The 25,661-nt window shown below is 43.2% G+C and overlaps 4 protein-coding genes across 11 annotated transcripts; 1 reads left to right on the top strand and 3 right to left on the bottom strand.

The window, feature by feature from the left end:
* Positions 1-89: 89 nt before the first annotated feature.
* On the bottom strand, positions 90-3,576 carry LOC106564659 (E3 ubiquitin-protein ligase RNF135). 3 transcript variants are annotated; one of them, XM_082958835.1, is made up of 4 exons: positions 3,483-3,576; positions 2,062-2,163; positions 1,778-1,916; positions 90-778 (listed from the first exon to the last, which is right to left on the bottom strand). In XM_082958835.1, the coding sequence occupies exons 1-4, from the start codon at positions 3,525-3,527 to the stop codon at positions 219-221; spliced, it is 846 nt and encodes a 281-aa protein (XP_082814961.1). In that variant the 5' UTR covers positions 3,528-3,576; the 3' UTR covers positions 90-218. The 3 variants fall into 3 exon arrangements, with proteins under 3 accessions (XP_082814961.1, XP_045547169.1, XP_045547170.1); XM_045691213.2 differs by lacking the exon at positions 3,483-3,576 and adding an exon at positions 2,399-3,350; XM_045691214.2 differs by lacking the exon at positions 3,483-3,576 and adding an exon at positions 2,399-3,338 and having other exon boundaries at positions 90-775.
* A 4,238-nt stretch (positions 3,577-7,814) lies between these two features.
* On the bottom strand, positions 7,815-16,328 carry LOC106564656 (arf-GAP with dual PH domain-containing protein 2). Of its 3 annotated transcripts, XM_014130841.3 has the most exons (12): positions 15,816-16,270; positions 15,555-15,592; positions 15,004-15,134; positions 14,740-14,831; positions 13,973-14,061; positions 13,666-13,778; positions 9,974-10,120; positions 9,796-9,879; positions 9,602-9,664; positions 9,397-9,474; positions 8,955-9,183; positions 7,815-8,821 (listed from the first exon to the last, which is right to left on the bottom strand). In XM_014130841.3, the coding sequence occupies exons 2-12, from the start codon at positions 15,589-15,591 to the stop codon at positions 8,790-8,792; spliced, it is 1,095 nt and encodes a 364-aa protein (XP_013986316.3). In that variant the 5' UTR covers position 15,592; positions 15,816-16,270; the 3' UTR covers positions 7,815-8,789. The 3 variants fall into 3 exon arrangements, 2 of the variants coding, with proteins under 2 accessions (XP_013986316.3, XP_013986315.3); XR_014379672.1 differs by lacking the exon at positions 15,555-15,592 and having other exon boundaries at positions 8,955-9,251; positions 15,816-16,328; XM_014130840.3 differs by lacking the exon at positions 15,555-15,592 and having other exon boundaries at positions 15,816-16,267.
* Positions 16,329-16,488: 160 nt separating this feature from the next.
* On the top strand, positions 16,489-18,962 carry tefm (transcription elongation factor, mitochondrial). Of its 2 annotated transcripts, XM_082958839.1 has the most exons (5): positions 16,515-16,603; positions 16,716-16,780; positions 17,061-17,530; positions 17,700-17,849; positions 18,055-18,962. In XM_082958839.1, exons 1-5 carry the CDS (start codon positions 16,578-16,580, stop codon positions 18,493-18,495), a joined length of 1,152 nt encoding a protein of 383 aa, XP_082814965.1. In that variant the 5' UTR covers positions 16,515-16,577; the 3' UTR covers positions 18,496-18,962. The 2 variants fall into 2 exon arrangements, with proteins under 2 accessions (XP_013986313.1, XP_082814965.1); XM_014130838.3 differs by lacking the exon at positions 16,716-16,780 and having other exon boundaries at positions 16,489-16,603.
* atad5b (ATPase family AAA domain containing 5b) lies at positions 18,945-25,591 on the bottom strand. 3 transcript variants are annotated; one of them, XM_082958838.1, is made up of 16 exons: positions 25,377-25,591; positions 24,421-25,213; positions 23,950-24,300; positions 23,666-23,762; positions 23,489-23,577; positions 23,183-23,331; positions 22,474-22,639; positions 22,136-22,333; positions 21,704-21,843; positions 21,507-21,600; positions 21,352-21,416; positions 21,041-21,245; positions 20,743-20,867; positions 19,826-20,640; positions 19,417-19,566; positions 18,945-19,291 (listed from the first exon to the last, which is right to left on the bottom strand). In XM_082958838.1, the coding sequence occupies exons 2-16, from the start codon at positions 25,202-25,204 to the stop codon at positions 19,228-19,230; spliced, it is 3,492 nt and encodes a 1,163-aa protein (XP_082814964.1). In that variant the 5' UTR covers positions 25,205-25,213; positions 25,377-25,591; the 3' UTR covers positions 18,945-19,227. The 3 variants fall into 3 exon arrangements, with proteins under 3 accessions (XP_082814964.1, XP_013986309.3, XP_013986312.3); XM_014130834.3 differs by having other exon boundaries at positions 20,743-20,885; XM_014130837.3 differs by lacking the exons at positions 23,666-23,762; positions 23,950-24,300; positions 24,421-25,213; positions 25,377-25,591 and having other exon boundaries at positions 20,743-20,885; positions 23,183-23,357.
* Between the last annotated feature and the right edge of the window lie 70 nt (positions 25,592-25,661).

Raw genomic sequence — 25,661 nt, forward strand, 5'->3', positions numbered from 1 at the left:
GCGAGCGAGGAGACAAATATTGTACAGCTACTATAACAACGCAAAACTCCATACATTCTTTGGGTGAAATAAAAAAGCAACATAAAAAATATTGGTGATTGTCATTTTATTTTGACCTCTAATAGGAATATTGTGCTAAATATATTAATTACTCAATATTTTATTTATCTAATTCGTGAACAGACAACTCTTTATGTTGTCCCCATCCTCACATATCCTTATGACAAACAAGGAGGAAAGGACAGAGCATTGTTTAGCTTCAGCCCAAACAGCCAGAACACTGGCCTCACTGGCTCTGTGAATCCCTCCTCCACACAATGCAGCAGAGTCTGACTGTCAGACAGGCTATAAAATGACAAGGTCCCGTTCGTCACATCCAGAGCAAGTCTAACGATACTGGGGCAGCCATGTTTGATAAACTCCTCTATGTTATCGTGCCAGTAGCACAGCTTGTCCCTGCTCCACTCCAGGCACCAGGAGTTGGCTGTGCGACCCAGCTGATCTCTGCGGCTGATGCTGGGGTAGGAAACCCCGATGGCCCAGCCCACGCTCGCAGACGTATCTACATCCCAATAGTGGCAGCCTTCACTGAACTCCTGCTCCGCCATCCACTGGCTGATGTCAAAGCGGCCCTCGTGGCATGCGGAGGACGTCCTCTTGGTAACCACTCTGTGCTCTTCGGGTATGAAGGTCAGGTGCCTGTGGCCTAGGGCTGGGTTGAAGGTGAGCCAGGAGAAGCTGACCCCAGGCAGGGGATGGGGTGGAGGGGCAAAGCCTGCTGACAGACATGGCCAGATATGGACAAAATGTGAGATTGAAGTCATTAGATGAATGCAGTAAAGTTTATCAGCCTACTGTATCTGACCATGATGGAAAAAATGACCTAATTGTCATACTTGAGTAAAAGTAAAGATACCTTAAAGGAAAATTCCACCCAAAAACAATCTTTTGGTATTTGTTTCATTAGTTCATTGTTGACAAAGTCCCACAATGTTTTGCTTGTCAGCAATCAAGTTGTCAAGATATGTAACTTTCAAAATACCAAAATCATCCCTGTATTATGCATTTTGCAAATACCAAAATATTGTTTTTTGGGTGGAGTGTTCCTTTATAATAGAAAATGACTGAAGTAAAAGGGAAAGTCACCCAGTAAAATACTACTTGAGTAAAAGTCTAAACGTATCTGGTTTTAAATATACTTAAGTATCTAAATGAATAGTAATTGCTAAAATATACTTAAGTATCAAAAGTAAAAGTATAAATCATGTCAAATTCTTTATATTAAGCCAACTAGACAGCAATATTTTCTTGTTTTTTAAATTACGGACAGCCAGGGGCACACTCCGTCATTTACAAACGAAACATTTGTGTTTAGTGAGTCCACCAGATCAGAGGCAGTAGGGATGACCTGGATTGTTTTCTTGATAGGTGTGTGAATTGGACCATTTTCCTGTCCTGCTAAGCATTCAAAAGATAACCTGTACTTTTGGGTGTCAGGGAAAATGTATGGAGTATAAAGTACATTATTTTATTTAGGAATGTAGTGAAGTAAAAGTTGTCCAGTAGTACTTTAAAGTATTTTTATTCAAGTACTTTACACCACTGGTATCTGATGTACTCTAATGACACAGATGTCTTTGAATGGCTATACTGTATATAGGCTACCCCATCTAGTGGTTGATTGGTGAAAACAGCACATTATATTTACAGTATTCAGTACATTATAAGGAGTAATATTCAAATGAGACTCAAGAATAGGACAGATTCTACAGTCTACCTTCAGCCCTGTGTCTGTCATTTGATGGAGGGGAGATGGGCAACTCCTGAACCCGACCATCATGGGAGGCTGGGACATCAGGACACCTGTCATCTGTCACTTCTGAGCTTGTGTCATTTATAACAACAGGGTCCTCCATCTATATGACAAGATAACACAACACAGGAGCATGAAAATTAACTTTAAAAAATATAATCTTTCAAAAATATGATCTTTAGAAAAGAAAACCAACTAAGAAGGCGGAAGTTGTAGCCTACTGTAAATACTGTATCTGGAAAGTTTACCTGTTGCTGTTGAATAGTACTTCCCAGCTCAGATGGTCTGTTGATATCAGTCTGTTGTGAGTGGGAGGCTACACATTCTTCAGCTTTATCCTCTTTGAAGTCCTGACAATTATATAATGTAATATCATATAATACAATTAAACTATTTCTACTATTTGATAACTACTATAAAGTTATTTATAGTTGTGCACTTATTTATGGTAAAACATTTTTTAAAGTGAATCTTCCAACCTGATTTATTCCTATTTAAAATTCCGTGTTATTATGTAGCGACGTTGATCGTGACAGGAGTCAATAAGCATACTCTGTTCATAAAAAAATAAACGTTTTAACTTACCGCTACCATTTCATGTCCTTTTGTAAATTCTTCAGTGGATACAAAACGTTTATGGTCGTAATGAACATTCACGATGTTACAAAGTGTAAAATTCTTATGCAGTTTAAAACCTGGTCGAATTTTTCCTCTGCAATCGGGACAATCCTTCCTCGTCTTCGCTCTTCCACGTAGATAATCCTCTAAACATTTCATACAATAACTGTGGCCACAAGTTAAAGTCACTGGATCAGTGAAAATGTCAAAGCATATTGAACATGTGAGACATTTTCCGATATCTGTAAGAAGTTCTTCATGTAGCAACGCCATTGCGGTTCGGTGTGTAGGCTAGAATGCCTGAATTGAAACCGAAAGTACAGTAAGGTAAAGCACAGTAAGGCAGATTGCAAAGTTTCCGAACGGGATTTTGTCTCTCGAAGAAAAAAATGTACCTAATTAATTATCTCTTTCTGTGTGTGTGTGTGTTGAAAGCACGTAAATACAGTGTGTGTGTGTGTCTGTGTCTTGAGGCTGTTGCTCATTGCTGAGAGAGAGGTTTAATGAGAATATGTCAATCAATGCAACTGTAGGCTTGTCATGTATACCGTCTGTTGGTTGTATTTGTCACACCCTGATCTGTTTCACTTGTCTTGTGATTGTCTCCACCCCCTCCAAGTGTCGCTTATTTTCCCTGGTGAATATATCCCTGTGTTTCCTGTCTCTCTGTGCCAGTTCATCTTGTATGTTTTTCAAGTCAACCAGCGGTTTTCCGTACTGCTGCTTCTATTCTCTTTTGCTCGTCCTCCCGGTTTTTGACCCTTGCCTGTTTTCTGGACTCTCCACCCACCTGCCTGACCATTCTGCCTGCCCTGACCTGGAGCCTGCCTGCCACTCTGTACTTCCTGGACTCTGAACTGGTTTTGACCTTTTGCCTGTCCATGACTATTCTCTTGCCAACCCCTTTTGGATTGTTTAATAAATATCAAGACTCAAACCATCTGCCTCCAGTGTCTGCATCTGCGTCTCGCCTTGTGCCCTTATAATATTATAATTGTTAAAAAGTTAGACACTTTCCAAGACTGCCATCTATCTGGTTATGTTCACTCACCTCAAAACTGTATATAACCAGAAGTTTCTCACCTACTGAAAGCATGGCTGCATTGCCACCTGATTTTATTGTTTGCCCAAAGTGGTATTCTCAAGTGTAGGATGTGCAGATCACCCTCCTTTTCTGCTTTAAAGGTACAGTGCAGTCAAAAACGTGATTTAAATGTGCTTTATATATATTTCCACATTAAATGGTTGGAGTAATACTGTGCAGTTGTGGAAATTATAATAATGCTCCTTCAGTGTAAGAGCTGTTTTAAAAGACAACCTGAAATGTCTGCCTGTTTTGGTGGGATGGAGTTTTGGCCTGGCTGGTGACATCACCAAGCGGTAAATGAGTTAATAGACCAATAAGAGTTCCAAACCTCTCTGCCAATAACAGGTAGTTTTCAGTTTTCCTCTCCTACTCAGGCCACTCCTTGACTGTCCTAGCATAATTGTTGCTTGATTTTTATTTTTTATTTTTGACCATTTTAATTGAAAACAATCATAGTAAGGTACATAATTGCTATCAGAAATTATTTGATATTGTGATAAAAACAGGTGCATAATCAGAGTGGTCTTACATTGGACATTTAAGATAATCAGAGTGGTCTTACATTGGACCTTTAAGGTAATCAGAGTGGTCTTACATATTTGGCACAGTGTTCACTTTGTGTTCACTTTCCCCTTCACAATATAGATTCAAAGTAGCCTTGACTTGATGACAGCTTTGCACACTCTTGGCATTCTCTCAACCAGCTTCATGTGGTAGTCACCTGGAATGCATTTCAATTAACAGGTGTGCTTTGTTAAAAGTTAATTTGTGGAATTTCTTTCCTTCTCAATGCGTTTGAACCAATCAGTTGTGTTGTGACAAGGTAGGGTGGGTATACACTTGATAGCTCTATTTGGTAAAATACCAAGTCCATATTATGGCAAGAACAGCTCAAATAAACAAAGAGAAACGACAGTCCATCATTACTTTAAGTCAAGAAGGTCAGTCAATCTGGAAAATTTCAATAACTTTGAAAGTTTCTTCACGTTCAGTTACAAAAACCATCAAGCGCTATGATGAAACTGGCTTTCATGAGGACTGCCACATGAAAGGAAGACCCAGAGTTACCTCTGCTGGAGAGGACAAGTTCATTATAATAACTGCACCTCAGATTGCAGCCAAAATAAATGCTTCACAGAGTTCAAGTAACAGACACATTTCAACATCAACTGTTCAGAGGAAACTGAGTGAATCAGGCCTTCATGGTCGAATTGAGTGCTGCGTCAGATGACCTGGCCTCAACAAATCACCAGACCTCTACCCAATTGAGATGGTTTGGGATGAGTTGGACCGCAGCATGAAGGAAAAGCAGCCAACAAGTGTTCAGCATATGTGGGAACTCCTTCAAGACTGTTGGAAAAGCATTCTCGGTGAAGCTGGTTGAGAGAATGCCAAGAATGTACAAGGCTGTCATCAAGGCAAAGGTTGGCTACTTTGAATCTAAATTCTAAAATATATTTAGATTTGTTTGCACTATTTTGGTTACTACATGATTCCAAGTGTTATTTCATAGTTTGATGTCGTCAATATTATTCTACAATGTAAAAAATAGTCAAAATAAAGAAAAACCCTAGAATGAGTAGGTGTGTCCAAACTTTTGACTGGTACTGTATATTTGAGACTTCTCAACCCCGAGAAACCTCAGTCGACCAAAATGGGGTCAGTCCAAGTAACCCTGCATGGCATCAACTGTGCTAAAAAAGTATTCTGAAGGGGCAATGTCAATATCAACATTTATGAACACAGGGTCACTACAGTTATTGTTACTTGTGGTCATAAACACTATTTTTTACTTCATACTATGAGGGGGGAGGGTGTTAAATGTATTTCACAGTATAAGGGGAGGGTCATCTGAGCATATTTTTAATGTTGGCGGGGGGGGGGGGGGGGGGGGTGGTGCATTTTTTTCTTATGACACCTTGAGTTCGATTTGACATATATGGCCACTCCTCCCCCTTTCTGTAATCTGTCACATCTAAATACATTATAATAATTTACTTCAATGTCTTTATCAAAGACAGAACCATTGAACCATGTTTCCGAGAGAACCAGAATGTCAGGACACTAGTCTTGTACTCAAATGTCAATTGTGTCCATTTTTTTAAATAATACTTCGCACATTTAGGTGCATTAGCCCAAGCCCCCTTCGAGATTTAAAGTCAGAGGGCGTATTCAGCTGAGCCACATAAGAGCTAACAGGCATAGGGTCATCTGCAGCTATTTGTTGAGTGAGCTGAGACTTTGCCAAGTCCCCTGGCAACCACGTGAGAGCAGAACAAACTGAGCATTTGGCAGTCGTCCCTCAAAGTCACTGTATGCAGGGGCTGGGCCGGGAACTAGGAGAGCAATGTTGGCAGAGCTTAGTCCACCCGGATAAAGCTCCCACCAAAGGAGTGGAGCTGCTACAGAGGACCGGAGTGGATGCCAGTGCTGCATTCTGGGTGTGCACAGGAGGCCTTGCTGTGGCTCCTATTGCAGGGTTGGGGTTTCCATGGGGGGCAGGAGTGTCTCAGGCCTGTCCTGGGGATGGGAGTAGGGAGGGTAACCGAAACTAGCCTGGGAGAGAGGTTGTAGCGGGAATTGAGGAGGGTGGTGTGGAAGGCAGTGTGGCTGGCGAAGCTCCAAACTCTCAGAATATGAGGGCTGATGATGTGAATGATGCATGGTGTGGACTGCATCATGTGGTGCACTAACCTCGACAGTGTTTTGCCAGATCCTAGGGTAATGGTCGGTGCTGTGTAGAGCTGGGCTGAGTTGAGGTGGGCCGGGTCTTGTAGAGATGTGCTGTGATGGACCAGGTCTGGTAGTGATGTGCTGTGATGGGCCGGGTCTGGTAGAGATGTGCTGTGATGGACCAGGTCTGGTAGAGATATTATCAGGTTTCAGGTAAGACCCAAATGCAGACTGTGTTGAAGAAACAATGTATATTACAGTAACAGTGGCAGGCAAACGACAGATCAAGGCAGGTAGGGGTCGATAATCCAGAGTAGTGGGCAAAGGTACAGGACGGCAGTCAGGCTCAGGGGCAGGCAGAGTGGTCAGGCAGACGGGCTCAGAGTCAGAACAGGCAAGGGTCAAAACCAGGAGGGCGAGAAAAAGAGATACTGGGGAAAAGCAGGACAAAACGCTGGTTGACTTGACAAACAAGACGAACCTGCAACAGACAAACAGAGAACACAGGTATCAGAACACACAGGTATCAGAACCCAGGGGATAATGGGAAAGATGGGCGACACCTGGAGGGGGGTGGAGACAAGCCCAAGGACAGGTGAAACAGATCAGGGCGTGACAGATGTGATGGGCCTGGTCTGGTTGAGCTGTGCTGTGCTGAGATGGGCCTGGTCTGGTAGCATAGGAGGGAGGTTCTAGGTGGAAGTGAAGAGGTTGGTGTGGAGGGCAGTGTGGCTCCAAAATCTGCATTGGGCCTCTTTGACTGCGTACGGCTTGGGCATAGCTCAGTGTATCTGCATGCAGTTCCTGGGAGAGAAGTGATGGAGAGTGGTGTGGGGAGCAGTGTTGCTGGCTCTTCTCCAGTCTCTGTGAGGCGCCACCGGATGCAGGTCTAAAGGAGCGTCTGATTTGTCTCAGGGAGTTGGTGGCTGTTCTGTTGCTCCTGTGGGGTGAGGTGGACTGGCCACCCAGAGCAACATCCTTAACATCCTAGCAAAGGTGGAGACTGCCTTTGTAATGGCAATTTTAATGTTAGTGCTTTTCTTATAACCAATTTCTGTGTTCATGCAAGTGGCTGACTGAACGAATCCTCACTATCAGTAGCTGCAATTTGGCAGTATGCCCAGACCTCGTGAGGTATTGGTCTGTCACATGTTATGAACCAGTAATTGGTCGGTCACATGAATGAAACGGTAATGATTAATGAATTATATTATATGTGTATAGCCGTATATAAGACAACTGCTGGGACTGCCCCAGTAGAGCTCCTGATTGACATGTGTACTATGGTGCATTGAGTTGGTTGGAACCTCTCCAGCGCGCTGACAATAAACAATGATTCATTTTAAGACTGACTTCGAGTGTCCCTGTGTAAGAATTTCCACAACAGCCTCTTTGTACATGTACATATTGTCGTAAAGAAAGTCATTGCTCATGTAGTTATCACAGTGTCACAGGTATAATAACGACTTAAAGAATATTTTTCCTCTTGAGCCACAAGGGGTGCTCTATATGGACATAAATAATGCTTAACTCACTTTTCTTGGTGTGTGCTTTTGGCATATGTAACAATGACACAGACAGGACATACAAAATCATATAAATAACAGTAGCCTGCAATCAACACAAAGATAATAAAACACTGTATTACAAAACTGTGTTATACAAAAAACAAACTCTAATTGATACAATACTTTAATGTATCGCACTCTCTCGCTTTCTACTTACAATGAGTGTACAAAATATTGGAAACAACCCTCAGAACAGCCTCAATTCATCGGGTCATGGCCTCTACAAGGTGTCAGGGATGCAGGCCCAACATGGCCCATGTTGACTCCAATGCTTCGCACAGTTGTGTCAAGTTGGATGTCCTTTTGGGTGGTGGGCCATTCTTGATACACACGTGAACCTATTGAGCATGAAAAACCCAGCAGCGTTGCAAGTCTTGACACAAACTGGTGCGCCTGGAACCTTATACCATATCCTGTTCAAAGGCACTTCAATATTTTGTCTTGCCCATTCACCCTCTGAATGGCACACATACACAATCCATGTCTCTATTGTCTCAAGGCGTACAAATCCTTATTTAACCTGTCTCCTCCCTGTCATCGACACTGATTGAAGTGGATTTAACAAGTGACATCAATAAGGGATAAAAGCATTCACCTGGATTCACCTGGTCAGTCTGTCATGGAAAGAGCAGTCGTCCTTAAGGTTTTATACACTCAGTGTATATGCACATTAGTTAATAGAAAGTATATATTACATTCCCAATGTCCCCGAAAATGCCATCAGTTCCCATCTCATAATAGGCAGTCCTGTCACTGGTTTGCAAGGTGCCCTGGATAATGGTGATTTGCAATGATTCCCAATACTGGTCCACATTGGCAGCTCTTCAGTTCGTTTAGCCTCTTTAGCCTGAGTTCATTTAGCCTCTCATCATTTTCCGATAAACATGACTCCATTGAAGAGTTCACTGATCACCTCTTGTGAGAAGCCTCCGCCTGTCACTGGTAGGCTCTCTGAAACAGGCAGCCAGCCTCACACATTGCCATTTCTTCCTGTAAATGGTGCTTTCCTTTCCTCCGGTTTTTACACCATTCATTTTTTCATCCTTCTCATGTTTGCCTCAGCTGAAATAACAAATAAAGACACATTGTCTATAATAAAAAATAAAAAACTTATTTCAGCTACTCAAAGGTATAATTTCCTGTCATTGACCAGTTTTACAATAATCGCATGGTGAACAGTGAATGGTCTTCTTACTGTTGTAGTGCTGTGGTAGCATAGGCTGGGAGATTACTAGTTTGAAGGCTTCTATCCACTCCCTCTGGTCCTGCTCCTGGTCACACAGGAAGACAAACTGCCTGTCTGGCGTCTCCAAGGTAACCCCGAACCTCCACCTGCCACTGCGGTTCCCCTTAGGCTGGCCCTCCCTCACAGAGTAGCCATGGCCCTCTGTGCCGATGAAGACAGCCCCCAGTTCCAAGGCATCCTATGGACGGACACACAGCAATACACACATAGACACAGCCAGACACACACACACACACACCGTTGCTCCTTACTCACACACACACACACACACACACACACACACACACACACACACACACACACACACACACACACACACACGCACACATTTACAAACAACATTCTTCTCCACAAATACAAATGGCTTATGCATATTCTCCATTGTCATTACCAGTGAAGTTTTGAAGTAAGACAGCTTTCTGTCCGTTACGTTTAAGATGAACCATCTCTTCTTGAATGGCTCCCATTGCTAAGAACAGACACAGAAGGCACAGAATCAGCCCTGGCTGACCATCAAACAGGTTGAGTTTCTGGTGCTCTCGATGTATATCCCTTTAAAACTTCACTATGTTCAATGAATTTGATGGATTACTAACCGTTGGGCCGGTTTTCTCCATGTAGCCTTCTTTAATGCTACTTCTGGTTATCAAAGGTACAAGCTGCACAAACAAAAACATAGAAAGGAGACAGATCTGTACAGAGGAAATCCTTGAAAGTATGACGTCACCTGTGACATTTCATGTCAGTTACGGCGATACAAGACTTCTACTTTGAAACAGTTTGTACTCACGTCACTGTCCCTGGCATTAGGGTCAACTTTCTTGAGGTAAGCAAACCGAGTGGCCCGAATCGCATTGAAACAGGACACAATTTCCTAGAAGAAGGAGAGAGAAATTTGACCCCAAGTCTTCAAATCTCTAGACGTCTTCATGACAACGTTTCAATTAAGTTTTGTCATTGGTTATTACCTGGCTGTTGTCATGGTAAACAAACAGGTTTCTGGTCCGTTCTTCCTCCAGGTAGGAGATTTGCAGCCCGTGGCCGTGGCCTATCTTTTCCGGCTGGAACACGGCATTGAGGTCCTTCATAGAGATGACTGCTTTGGGCTTCTTGGACTAGGGTCAATAATACACAACAGGCAGCATTATGATGAGCCCTTCTCAGGTATTTTATATTTAACATTTATTTAACCAGGTAAGTCAATTAACAACAAATTCTTATTTACAATGACGGCCTAGCAAGAGGGAAAGGCCTCTTGTGGCGACGGGGGCTGGGATAAAAAAATAAAAGAAATTGACAAAATGCATCACGACAAAAGAGACACCACAACACTACATAAGGAGACCTAAAAACAACAACACAACATGGCAGCAACACAGCATGACAACAACACGACATGGCAGAAACACAGTATGACAAAAACATAGCAAGACAACAACATGGTAGCACAACAGCATGGCAGCAGCACAACATGGTAGCAGCACAAAACATGACAACAACACAACATGGTAGCAACACAACATGGCAGGAGCACAACATGGTAACAGCACAAAACATGGCACAAACATTGTTAGGCACAGACAACAGCATAAAGGGCAAAATGGTAGAGATTAAAAACAAAACATCACGCGAAGCAGCCACCAGTGTCAGTAAGACATTCTTCCTACCGAATCACATAACCTTTGTTTTGGAGGTGTTCAGAACAAGGTTAAGGGCAGAGAAAACTTGCTCGACACTAAGAAAGCTTTGTTGTAGAGCATTCCACACAAAATCTGGGGAGGGGCCAGCTGAGTATTAGACTGTATCATCTGCATATAAGTGGATGCAGTGCATTCGGAAAGTATTCAGACCCCTTCCCTTTTTCCACATTTTGTTACATTACAGCCTTATTCTAAAATAGATTAAATAAAAAAATTCATCATCAATCTACACACAATACCCCATAATGACAAAGCGAATACAAGTTTAGACATTTTTGCAAATCTATTCAAATTAAAAAACAGAAATACCTTATTTACATAAGTATTCAGACCCTTTGCTATGAAACTCGAAATTGAGCTCAGGTGCATCCCGTTTCCATTGATCATCCTTGAGATGTTTCTACAACTTGTCTGGAGTCCACATGTGGTAAATTCAATTGATTGGACATGATTTGGAAAACACACACCTGTCTATACAAGGTCCCACAGTTGACAGTGCATGTCAGAGCAAAAACCAAGCCATGAGGTCAAAGGAATTGTCCGTAGTGCTCCGAGACAGGATTGTGTCAAGGCACAGATCTAGAGAAGGGTCCTAAAAAATGACTGCAGCATTGAAGGTCCCCAAGAACACAGTGGCCTCCATCATTCTTAAATGGAAGAAGTTTGGAACCACCAAGACTCTTCCTAGAGCTGGCCGCCCGGCCAAACTGAGCAATCCGGGGAGAAGGGCCTTGGTCAGGGAGGTGACCAAGAGCCCGATGGTCACTCTGACAGAGCTCCAGAGTTCCTCTGTGGAGATGGGAGAACCTTCCAGAAGGACAAACATCTCTGCAGCACTCCACCAATCAGGCCTTTATGGTAGAGTGGCCAGACAGAAGACACTCCTCAGTAAAAGGCACATGACAGCCCACTTGGAGTTTGCCAAAAGGCACCTAAAGGACTCTCAGATCATGACAAACAAGATTCTCTGGTCTGATGAAACCAACCTGACAGAGTTTGAGAGGCTCTGCAGAGAAGAATGGGAGAAACTACCCAGAAGTTTGTAGCGTCAAACCCAAGAAGACTTGAGGCTGTAATCGCTGCCAAAGGTGCTGATTACTTATGTAAATGTGATTTCAGTTTTTTTTATTTTATACATTTGCAAAAATGTTTTTTTTAAATGATTTTGCTTTGTCATTATGGGGTATTGTGTGTAGAATGATGAGTGGAAGAAAACAATTGAAACCATTTTAGGATAAGGCTGTAATGTAACAAAATGTGGGAAAAGTCAAGGGGTCTGAATACTTTCCGAATGCACTGTAAGTGGATAAGAGCCTACTGCCAGAGGTATGTTGTTGATGTAAATTGAGAAGAGCGTGGAGCCTGGGATCGAGCATTGGGGTGACAGGTGGGCTGAGACAGCAGATATTCTGACTTTACATATTGCACTCTTTGAAAGAGGTAGTTAACAAACCAGACCAAAAACCCCTCAGAGACACCAATACACCTTAGCCGACCTACAAGAATGGAATGGTCTACTGTATCAAAATCTTTGGCCAAGTCAATAAAGATAGCAGTTTAACAATGCTTAGAGTTAAAGGCAGTGATGACATAATTTAGGACCTTTATGGTTGCAGTGACTTATTCATAACCAGAGTGGAAACCAGATTGCGTACCAGAGAGAATACTATAGACATCATGAAAGCCAGTCAGTTGATTATTGACAAGTTTTTCTAACACTTTAATAAACAGGGCAAGATACTGTAGAAATTAGCCTATAAGAGTTAGGATCAGCTTGATCTCCTCCTTTAAATAAAGGTTTCAGTGTGGCTGCCTTCCAAGCACTGGGAACCTCCCAGAGAGGAGAGACAGGCTAGGCAACTATAGGGTCTGCAACCTTAAAGAAGAAAGGATGTAAACCATCTGACCCAGATGTTTCTTTGGGGTCAAGTTTAAGGAGCCCCTTTAGCACATGAGACTTGGTGACCGCCTGCAGGGAGAAGCTGAGTAGCGAGGAAGAGGAAAAAGAGGGAGTAGCATCAAGGCTAGTCACATTAGAAGGGCTGGGAGATGAGGAAGTGTTGGATGGTAAAGGAGGCATGGCTGAGTCAAATAGGAATCCTGACTTAATTAAGTGATGATTAAAGAACTCAGCCATATGCTCCTTGTCAGTAACAACCACATTATCCACATTAAGGGACATGGGCAGCTGTGAGGAGGAAGGTTTATTCTCCAGGTCTTTCACCATTTTCCAGAACTTCTTGGGGTTAGACCCACAGAGAGAGAACTGCTCCTTAAAGTAACTTACTTTGGCCTTCCATATAACCTGAGTGCACTATTTCTAAATTTCCTGAACAACAGCCAGTCAGCCTGAGTATTTTTGTGCAGATCCTTTCGTCAAATAGTGTTCTTGAGGTGAAGTAACTCTGCCAGATCACAGTCGAACCAGGGGCTGAACCTGTTTTTAATGATCATTTTCTTTATTGTTAACAATACCACTGAAAATATTTTTTAAAAGGTCCAAGCATCTTCGACAGAGGGGATCAAGCGGATTCTATGCTAATTTCCAGAGGCCCGGTCATGAAGGAAGGTTTCTCATTCAAGTTTTTCAGCAAGCGTCTATGACAAATCAGTACAGGTAATTTAACTGAGCAGCCAATTCAGAACACAGTGATCACTAAGGTAACTACAGAAAAATACCAAGGAGAGTAGCCTTTCTGGGTGTTTGTGGTCATACCTCATGGGATTGGTAATGATCTGAGAGAGATTTAGGGAGTCCCATTGTTTTAAGTAACAGGGGATGTTCCCTGTGACTTTTCCAAAGCGTTCTGGGCACGTCCCCAGGACGACATTTTGTTAGCTGGGTTATCTGATCGAAGAGGATGGAGAGAAGCTACTTAAAGGGAACGGGGGATACCTAGTCAGTTGTACAACTGAATGCATTCAACTGAAATGTGTCTTCTGCATTTCATCCAACTTACATCCTCATTGGTGAAGTATCTCAAGGTAAAGTCAGTTTCAGAGAGCAGGAATCTCCTTTTCAGGAACTGCTTGTTGTCCTTGCCTTTCTTCCATAGTATTCCTTCGTAAAGTCCTGAATGGGATCCAACCAATACAAAACATTGATTTAGTTAGTATCACTCGTCTCTTCATACGCAGTATTTTGGTACGTTTGGTTCTATGCCTTGCTCTGTAGACAGCGATGTATGGAAATGTCTTGTGTTCCTAGACAATTTGAATAAAATAAATAGACTTATCCATGAAGGCTTGTCAACATTTAGCACTTACCTGAACTATAAACTTGTTGAAGGGAGTTATTCTCTCCTGTGAATTCTCTCCTCTCATACTTAGCACGTATCCACTGATCTTTAAGAACACTGTCAGGAAACCAAAAGGTTAAAGATTGAAATACAAAAACTAATATTTTAAAAAATACAAACTTTTTGTGTTGAATATATGTGTCAGGCGGTGGTTAACTGGTGCAGTGAATCAGGCGCAGGAGAGCAGAAATGAGTGTACAAGGTATTTAATTCCATGACAGCACCAGTATACAGACAATACTCAAAGTGCTGAGAAAATACCGGTCACTCGAAAATAACGGGCGTAAATAAATAACCCGGCAAACATAACCAGCTGACAAGTACCGCCATGAACAATCGATAAACACGCACACTAACATGTAGGAAACAGAGGGTTAAATAATGAACATGTAATTGGGGAATAGAAACCAGGTGTGTAGAAAACAAAGACAAAACAAATGGAAAATGAAAAGTGGATCGGCGATGGCTAAAAGACCGGTGACGTCGACCGCCGAATGCCGCCTGAACAAGGAGAGGGACCGACTTCGGCGGAAGTCGTGACAATATGACACAACTTCGACCACAAACCCTGTAGTATTTGCCAACTCAGTCAATTTTAGGCTAATTGACACCAAGATGTTTCTTCTTCTTCTCTTGAAATAATACTTCCACTGAATGAACAACTGTCAAGTCATCACAATTTACACTTCCTTAAATTGAGTGAGTGAATGAAGACATTGATATAGTTCCACTCACACACAGTCCTTCTCCTGTGGCCGGTAGTAGAATGGCGGAACACACTTCTCATAGAACGCATTGGCTGCAGCGTTACCCCATGTCTTCATAAACTACAATTAGAAACATAATAGGAACGTTATAACATAATAATAACATAATAAGCATGTTATAACATCACAACATCAAAGGGATTGTGACTATTGAGTGATCTTGAGAGTACATCCTTCAAGGTGTAAAGGTCCTTGGTACACTACTGGGCCATTGTGACATGTTAAACTGTACCTCTACTAGGGAATCATCCCAGAAATCCAAGCGTATGGACTTTATCCGGCTGATGGCAGGCAAGTCCCGATGTGTCCCAGAACAATTCACACATACAAACACACCAAGTTTGTATGAGGCCCAGTCTGGCTCTGTGAATAGCAGTAATATGATACTGTATCAATCAATCAGACACTTGAAATGTTTGCAGCCTGTATACCTTTGAACCACATTACTATAGTTTGGATATTGGACTTTGTAGTATGTCATGCCTTGATTGGTTGTTTTTTCTAGGTTGGTTGATGAGTTGTAGAGAGTTACTGGAAAGGAGGAACCCTTGTAATCATTGACTGAATGAACTATAACTTCCCCCAAAATAAGTTCTTTAAAACATGCCATGGTTGTAATCATTTTACTTTTTAGTCATTTAGCAGATGCTCTTATCCAGAGTGACTTGTAGTTAGTGCATTAATCTTAAGATAGCTAGGTGAGACAACCACATCACAGTTGTAGTAAGAACATAATCAGCAGTGAAATCCAGTGAAATAAAAGCAAATGCAAATATAACTCACGTCTTACATGCCTTAGGTTTTTGCTCATGCTCCACATTCTATAAACAATAGACAACCACACTGAAATAGTCGATCATTAATATGAAATTGTCACATAGAAGACATAGCTTCTGTTTGGGGGGTCCCTCGATATTTTACTACTTTAAACTGTTTTACAGTTCCTATCTGTACCATATCCTAACCACAATGGTAACCTAAACATGTCAAATGTTAGAGGCTATCAATCATGGTTTAACATGTATTCTATTAAATATAACTCACCAGGGGCCCCACAGTCGGCACAATGGTCGTTGCTGGGCTGTTTCACCATATCAAGCAGAATCTTCTTATTTCTCTCCGGACTTGCCATAAGTAAATCGGCTATTCTTCTGCCTCAATCAAGTCCCAACAAACGAATTGCTTATTTTACTTAGGTCCATGCCTTTTCATTCACTCAAATGTATTACTTCTATAACAGGTGTCAGGACATTTTTTGTTGTTGTTGCACTTGACCGCGGTCACTGGCCGACGTTTCCTTTTCTCACTGGCATAGCAACATGACGTTTATTGTTCTCCACACAAACACTCACTATCAAATAACAATGAGTAGGGGAAGTGAAAAAAGCGTTACCATATATTACGCATAATTTATAAACGGACAAGTAAGCCTGACAGAATAGTAATATCTAAGAAAAACAACTGTACTTGATTTTATAGTATATATTACAACAAAATATATCGAGATAATATATAATGTCTTGATAATGTCACCAAAGTTCATTCATATATTGAAATGTAAATAAATAAAATATTTTAATATATAAAAACGAAGACAGCTTTGAAGAAGTTTACACTTGAAATGAAAGTCAGTGATATTTCAAATGCAGCATAAAGAACCTGGAGAGCGGGGGAACATGAAGTGCCTCGGAACCAAGTATGCGTGATCCTTGTTTCCGCATCAGCGTGCGATCGGCGAACAACTAAAGGGCAAAAGTTTGAATGAATTACCTGTAAAACCACGATTACAATGTGGGTTGCAAGGCGATGTATGTCTTTAATCGCCCGGAGAGGTATGCACAAATGTTTTATTCAAGCTGTCGAGTTTCTCGTAACTTCTTAATTACATTTTTTTCAGGTGCTATTTGTTAGCGGGCGGGTATAATTTGTGGAACGTTCCAACAGGAATCTGTTCCAAAAACTGCGGAAACAAGGTTGCCAACAAACAACGCATACAAAGTTGATACCGGGTAGGGAGTGGGCTATTTAATTAATTGTTTCATTCACCACATTTATTCCGAAAAATGTATGTCCTCACTCTGGTAGCCTATGGACAAACATTAAGAATAAACTACGTGGTGAGTTGATGCCTATTCGGCAGCAAGTTAGCTAGGTGAATTGATCATGCTACATTGTATGCGTTGTTTGTTGGCAACCTTGTACTTTACGCAGTTTTTGGAACAGATTAATTTTGGAACGTTCCACAAATTATACCCGCCCCCAATTGTATGTTTCCATCTATTCTTGCAGGGCAGTATGGCTTATTCTACCAACCCCAGGGCTCACTCCCCAAACTAGAATTCCGGTATCTCAACTGCACGTGCTGCTGGAGGAGTCGGATCCCAGTCGCAGGCTTTGAAACCCTTAATGACACCCTCTCTTCATCTACTACTCCTTGTGATGACAAGTCGCTGGACGCATACTACACGTCAGAGCAGCGAGATGTCATTTTGCAGCTCCTCAACAATGCGGCAGAGACGGAGCTCGCTGCTGTCAAGCTCCTTCGTGGCCGCAAGTCTGTCAACATTGTGGAATACAGGACTAGAAATGGACCTTTTAAAAATCTCGAAAGCGTCATAAATGTGCCGCTTCTGAAACACAAAAGTGCTGTCATTGTCTTCAACTCCATCCTCAACCCTCCGGAGAAGAAGGAGAAAAGAAAAGTAAAGATCCAGCTAGCCAAGTTCATCAGACCAGAGGTGGAAAGGACCTGGCTAGAGGTAAGATGATTTAGCTAGACGGATGGCCTTGAGGTCTGGATGTTGATGGCACAGTTGGACAGCCCACAGGGTCAGTCCCCGCTGTCTGTACCCCATCAGTCACGTCACCACATAAATACTACATCAGTGTTATTACATGTGTATTAATCCACTTTTGCCTTTCTTCCAGAAAGCAAATTCCATAGTGTCCATTGTGTGTGGAGTGAATAAAATAGCCTGGGCGCACGTGGATCGTGGCATGAACGTGTTGGAGTGGAAACATGAGGATTGCCACAACTTTCTGAAGGGAACCTACATGGCTTCTGCCTACTTGGATGACGTAAGTTGAATGTTTCCGACCGAGATATTCTTGCATTTGGGTAAGTAGGTTAGCCCTGAGACATGACTGTGCAGACTCCTATGTTGTCAGTCTACAGCCATGTCACAGGGCTAGGTTTCAGCTTAGCACAATCGTTGACTGTAATATCCAAATAGCATAACTCCTGTACTGAATCACATCTCATTATGTGCCATAACATCACCAGATTTCCAGTGTGGTATCCCACCTCCCCACGGCTGACTTCTTCGTTGTGGAAAAGCCGTCCATCTCCCTTCAGAACACTGCCCTGTACCCAGTAATGGCTCACATGCGTACAGTGGAGGCTATGCTGTTTGCTCTGCTGGAGCCCCGCTACACCCAGCCTGACATCACTGCTCCACCCAAGGTGCTCAACATGATGCGCACCGCCGTCGGCCGCCATTTTGGCCTCATGGTGGGTGACTCCCGCACCAGCGGGGCCCAGGCGGTGCAAAAGTTGATGACGGAGTCAGTGACTCAGAAGATTCCGAGGGTGACATTCCCTCACAACCTGTTGGTGAAATACAGGAACTCCTTCCAGATGGGTGGGCGGAGTCGGGGGGAGGAGCTGTGTGACGCCATGTTGCAGGCTGTGGCGTTTTACGAGCTGCTCAGTGAATCGAGTTAAATGTTACAGCGACAATTTCCACGCACCATTTTCAGACTGAAACTGGTTGACTGTGTACAGTATGTGTGACCTGGTGGGGTCGAGTTCACAAAGAACTAACCAGAGAGACCTGCGTATTGGAGGCTTGATGGAAGTTGACACTAGCTTATATTTAAATGTATACTACAACACTTCCCACCTGTAGACTCGGATGGTATTGCACTTGAGGTGTCAGTTCAGGCCTCAGCAGCTGAACTCGAGCCTCTCCTATAGACACCACACGTCATGTTTTCACTTTCCCATGAATAGAAATGTTCGCTCAGGGCCAATAGTAAAGCAGAACAGGCTTGAATATGTACAGTGATGATTTGTCACGTGACCACCTGCATCTGTACCTTTGTGGACAAATGTTTAATGCCTTCAAAGCCAGAAATACCACTGATTTCTAAACACCAACTCACTGAACCAGATTAAAAAAGTTACAAATACATGTCTTTATTTTTATGCATGAATATAAAAATAGGATTATATTTCAATTATACATTGAATGCATACAGTAAACTTAAACTTCTCACTCAATGTAAAAAAATATGAATGTACAGCAAAATGTATCATGAACACCTATATGGGCTACATTCACTAAATCACAAGTCATTAACATAGGGAGATGATAGCATTACCCTCCCTGTCATGCAGTGTAGAGACAAATGTTGCAGATCTGTTTGTGTAGTCTGCTGGCTTAAATGGTCATTGTCATGGGAAATCATCTGCAAGGAGTCTCACAGTAGCCTTAGTGAGGCCCAGGTAATGCAGAAACCTAGGAGAAACAGCAGTCGTACAACAAAATCAGTCTTTGTAAGTCATCTGAGCAATCTTTTTAATTATAACTTTTTTCTCTTAGTAGAAATTAATAAGGTGCTCTCATGCAGCATATTGACTCACCTGCCTTGGCCCTGCTGAGCTCTCTCTGATTGGCACATGGTGCGGAGGACAGGTAGGTAGTCCACGGCAACAGCCTGCTTGTTTCCCAAGGTGCAGAAGGCTCTACTTGAGAGGACAGTTCTGATGATGTCATATCTCCTTTCGACCACGCTGGAAGACAAACTGCTGTTCAGATACCACACTGACTCAATGGAACTGGAGCTTTACAATGAGAGTTCTATTCAGTTTAATCTAATAAAGGTTTTGTTTGCAATAATGCTCATTTCTGACTAACAGTTTGAACCAAATTCTAACAACATTAAACTTGAGTGCTAACTTCACAAGCATGTATGGTAATTTAGAGGACTGAGCCGCCAATGTATTTCTTACAGTGAAAAAAATACCAGAACAATCAGGAAACTGCACTCACCTAGGATCACAGAAGGTGGTCTGACTGACATTGAAACTCTGTCTGGGTGGGGTGACAGGGAGGGTGAGGTTCTCCATCACCCTCCCCCTCTGCTCCCCCTCCAGCCTCTGGGATCCAGCCCACCCCTCAGACACCCTGGCCAGGCACCTGTGGAAGCCCAGGCCCTCTACTGCAGCCTGGATCTCCAATGTCCTCTCACACCACCACCAACAGCCCCCATCTTCCTCTCTCATCTCATCGAGCAGTCCATCCTTAACCTCCGCCCCTGTCCAGAGAAAAGCCCCTGGTCTGCATGGGCCAGCCTTATGTGGAGACTCACTCGGTAGAGAGGTATCAATGAAGGACATGAGGTCCATAAAGTCAGTTATTGCATCTAAGCAGTGGTACACCAAGCCATCTGCCTTCTCAGTTTGAAGTTTGTCATTAAAAGTCTCAGTAATATTTGATACACTTGGATGAGCCCTCAGAGACAGTGAGGCTCTGTAAGGCTTTACTAACATGCTTTGAGCTGATCTGGAATCAGATGTTGGCACACTTTTTTTTCTCCTCAGCCTGGAGCCAGAGGACACCTTAACTGGACTGGTCTGATCCAGGATCAGTGGGATCTGAGGGTGGTGGATGTCAGGGGGTGTTGGCTCACTCTGAAGCCTAGGGTGAGTCACTTTCTTTGGGGTGAGGAAAGGACTGGGCTGGGTCCTGACTGGTAGGGGAAGGAGGAGCTCCAGGTTCGAGTAGAGCAAAGCTACACCTCTCCTCCAGCTCTCAGTAAGGATCTCCATTAGCTTGATGATGTCTGGTTTAGCCCAGGACTGGCACTGAGGAATCAAAGAGAAAGGCACCTCATACAGTTATACTGTCATTCAATGTTGTTACCTGAATAAAAGCATTGGATGTTCATCTAGTTCAAGTTCACGTGCCTTTAGAGTGGTCTGCAGGTCATGGCTGGGGCCAGAGTTCAGGAGCCCCAGCATGCTCTGAGTGCAGCCCACGTCACAGGGAGGATGGCGGGGAGAAGTATTTTCACCCACTGCAATGTCTTCCACTGCAGCAACATTCAGAGCTAGGGTTCACCAAAACAATCAAGTGATTCAATTGTAAGACTTGACGTAAACTCTTTTAGACAGGGACCAAGAAAACTAAGGGGTCACAATACATGTATTATACTAACACACCTAACCATTGAAGTTAGTCTGTTAATAGTTTGTCATCACTCACTTCCATGCACACCACCTGCAGGGTCCTTCAGTGGGGTTGCCCTCTGAGATGCTTGTCCTCCTCCACTGCAGATCCAGAGCTGCAGCTGCAGTAGGGTACGTCTGATGTCTATCTGGTTCAGGCTCACCAGAGAGGTGATGTCCCCAGCATCCATCCTGACGTTCTCAGCCAGACACAGCAGCTGCAGATAACTGCAAACATTCACCTGGGAGGGTGCACGACACAGACAGAAACAAAATGGAGTAGCAGCTTCATACCATATCATGCGCATTAGTTGAGGGGATGCAATGGTGCCAAGATGCTTGACTTACTACTGAAGGGGTTTTAAAAAGGATCGCTTCAAAGTCGCCATCAAACTTTGCCTTGAAGGAGGGATCTGAAGACAGTTGAATCATAACACGAAAACTTTGTCATTTTCAATCCAATTGAATTCATATTTTTCAGTATGCAGTATATACACACGTACCACTAGTGGTCAGTATCACAGGTCTCTTGGTTGTCGTCATGAAGGTCTTGATTGCTGTGAGGAATCCCACATCATCATCGAATATGACATCAACCTGCGGGAGAGCAGGTGCAGCTCGGTCACTTCATTAAAACTACAGTTATGCGGTCTAGTCTGCAACCTAGCACTGCTATACAACTGACTGCTGTGTGGTTTACCTCTTCAAATAGAATGAGTGATGTGGACATCCTTTTACTCCGGCTACCTGTTGGTGGCTCTTCAATGTCTGGTGACAGTTGACTGACTAACAGAGGGTTAATAATATCTGCCTTCTTCACGGTCTTGAGAGAGACAAAAACTGTAGGAAATAATATCAGCAATTAAACAAAAAGACTAACCATAGCCACACCAGAGGAGGCTGGTGGGATGAGCTATAGGAGGACGGGCTCATTGTAATCGATGGAATAAATGGAACGGTATCAAGCACATCAAACATATGGAAACCACACGTTCGGCTCCGTTGCATTCATGCCATTCCAGCTATTACAATGAGCCCGTGCTCCTATGGCTCCTCCCACCAGCCTCCTAAGATCCACACATGCCTATGTGTGGTTAACTAAACTTGCAAGGTGTTTCCTGTTTTTCTTAACTGTTTGGAATGTGCTCATCCTGTGTTGTAGACAACGAAGGGCCATCTAAGTTTGTGATCTCTGGTTTACTCTTCTTCTTGAAGAAATTAGCCAGCATCATGGAGGCTGCACAGCCACCTCTTTTATGGGGGGAGCTACGAGGGGGCTGAGGCTCCTTCCTATAGGATGAGAAAACCTTTCTGGGAGAGGCCACTTTACCTGTGTGAGGAGAGCACACAACAGTCTCCATTGGAAAAACACTATACAAAATAGTTCCTGTCACTTTAAATAAGTGATTTTCAGTAGATGGTTATGCTTAGACTGCAATAAAGTACTTTTTGATAGCGGGGTGTGCTTACCAGCTACTGCGTCAGATTTAGTTGAGGTGTTGTTGTAGCTACTGAGATGAGATGGTTTGAAGGTGGTGCTTCCCTGGATCTCCACCAGGTGAGATTGGGTGGCCTCCTTCAGTTGAGTCAGGACGTGACGACCACTGCGCTGGGAGGAGGAGTTCACTTCGAACACCTGGAGAGGCCAAGGAAATGAGCAGTCAAGACAGCCATCTTACATATATTACACTGACTAGTCATACTGCACCCACAGGTTAGAAGATGATTGCATACACCCGTATGAAAGCTAACCTGTTTTGGTGAATCATATGACTGAATGAACATGAGCCAGCCTCTCCTGGTTCTCTGCTTTACCCATCTTATCCAATTACCCACAAACTGTCATTTAAAAGTTAAAAATAGATGAATGTCTCTGTACCATACTCTAACACCAATCAGTAGGTCCTATTCGGGTTCCCGAGTGGCGCAGCAGTCTAAGGCACTGCATCTCAGTGTTAGACGTGTCATTACAGACACCCTGGTTCGAATCCAGCTGTATCACAACCGGCCGTGATTGGGAGTCCCATAGGGCGGCGCACAATTGGCCCCGCGTTGTTTGGGTTTGGTCGGTGTAGGCCGTCATTGTAAATAACAATTTGTTCTTAACGGACTTGCCTAGTTAAATAAAGGATACACATGTGAATGGGACTGTAGGTCTTCCAAGTAGTCTCACACTGACCTTGAAGCCTAGCTCCTGAGCGCAGGCGTATACTGAGGCAGTCTTGCCCACCCCTGGAGGTCCTGTGATCAGCATGGTGCTACACAGATCTTCCTCCCCGTCCTCCTCCACTCTAGCCTCTCCCTGGAAGTCACCACAGTCCCACGAGTCTGCACAGCCAAACCGGAGGTCAACGCTACAATCAATGTTATTCATGGGAGATTCATCGTCAGTGATGTTTTTTGATTTTTTTTATAATACAGTGGGTGGTTTTATTTGACACATTTTCCCCCATCAATTCATAACATCTAAAAGTTTTATTTTTACCATTGCTGTTGGCGTTTTCCTCTAGTTTCCTTTCTCGCCCTTTTCTCCTCTCTTCACAGTCAGCTCTCCGTTTCCATTTCTTTAACCAACTGCAAACAGAAACAAGGAAATGCATTTAAGACACCATACTATAAAAGCTAAACATTGAAGGAGCTAGCAGTGGTGTTAGCAACTCACCTGTGTAGCTTCTTTACAGAGACAAGGTTGCCTATTACCTCACTGGAGTGCTGAGGGCGGTACTTCTCTGTCCACAGCAAATCCTCAATGTTGTGAACTTCACAACAGAAAAATAAAGAACGGTACATATTTTAAAGACTAATGGCAGATCCCAATCAATGACAGAGCTAAAGCACCTCTGTATTCTAGTGGTCCGGGACATACATAGTTAGGACATACAAAATTGGACAAAGAAAAGTAAATACAGATTGTTGTGGAAACTACAATGAATTAGGAATCATCACCTCTCCTAAGGCATTGCTGTGGTTGGGCAGGAGAGACCTTCTGAGGGGATTCTGCTTGGTTTGGTGGGTTAGGGGTCAGTTCATGACCTATCCCCAGACCTCGACATTCCCACTGTTGCTGCCTGAGTCTTTGTGTTCGGCTCAGCCTGCTTCTTCTAGGCTGACCCCTGGTAGAGGGGATAAGAGACCCCCTGACTTGGTGTTCTAAAGAGGGACTATACCCAGTCAAGCTGGTCTCCTCTAACCCCGGGCTAGACCTTTGGCGCTTGCATATGGTTTCAGGGTCCTCCTCCTCATTCTGATGTTTCCTCTTTCCTACAGAGCTAGGAGATATAGCGCCTACCCCTGTCTCTGAAAGAAAAGGCGACCAATAAGACTGAATCTGATACTAGAATATGGCACCACACAGACTATATACATGACAATAAGAACATGACACAGATAGAATAAACTATAGTCTCTCGATCTTACCGGGACTTTCCGACTCCAGAATATTATGTTTGTATTTCTTCAGCAGCATAGTGAAGACTCTTCTCACTGGGAACAGTGGGTTAGACAATTTGACCTCTTCAAGAGACCCCTTGCGGGCAGACCCTGACAACTTATCTCTCCAGCCAGAAGTAATTGACCCCTTCCTCTCAGTCTGGTTGCATTTAAGTGTTGACCTGGACCACCAATTCAAAATCCATCTCTGTGAGTGTTGGGGACTATTGGCCTTATTAGTGTCCTGTTTCCTGGTGAAACTGGTTGCCACTTTCTCATCCGAGACCCTGACTGTCCCAGAGGCAGACTGCACCGCTGCTTGAATTGTGAGGGTACATGCTATTTCATTCTGACCAGATCCAAGTCCAACTCCATGGCATCGGCCAGTGTCTTGACCCAGGTCCACAGACCCCATCACTGCCCTGCCCCTGAATGCCGTGCCAGCACTGGAGCAGCTTGACTCTGAAATCACTATAACATTATTAGGAGGGTCTGAGCAGGAGTTATCCTTGATGAGGCTTGTTCTTGCTTTGGGGTATCTGTTCTGCTTGAATCTGTGCAGCCTACTGGTTGACCGTGACACAGAGAGAGGCACCTCATCATAAGACCCCCCAATATGACAAGGCGCCATCTTAGGTTTCTCTTTCACCTGCTCAGAAATTAGGTTCTTCCTCCCAAGAGGTTGTGGGGTTATACTGAAGTACTTTGTGATGTCATTGGATTTTGAGCACCCAGCCTTCTTCTCCATGGCCAAGTGGGGCGATAACCACATCTTTCTTACCTAGTTAAATATAAATAAAAAAATAATTTCTTTAGATGTCACCATTACTGTCATAACATCAATAGGGCATTCATATCATTCATTATAATGGGAAGACAAAATTAAAGTTACTTTCACTTTTGTCTTCGTAGTGCCAGATGGCAGCAGGTGCTGCAATAGTTACCTTTTAAGTAGCACTTTCACAACCGTTGACACATTGTAACAACATAGACTTAGCTAGTTAGAGAACTTTACTTTCTGATATGAGCTTCAGAACAAGTCAATGATTGACTACCGAGAAAGTTACTTTAAACATGCTTACGTTCACGCTAATTTCATGATTTAGCTTTTCCTTAAACATAAATCAGCACATGCAGCCAAATGTTTAAATGTTGTGTAACTTACCGCTTCCGTATGTTCAAATAAACGCGCCAAACCCAGATCAACCAATCAGACAGCAATTTGAGTA

This window comes from Salmo salar, chromosome 12 (genome assembly GCF_965601325.2).
Source record: "Salmo salar chromosome 12, fSalSal1, whole genome shotgun sequence".
In the NCBI taxonomy this organism is placed as follows: Eukaryota; Metazoa; Chordata; class Actinopteri; order Salmoniformes; family Salmonidae; genus Salmo; species Salmo salar.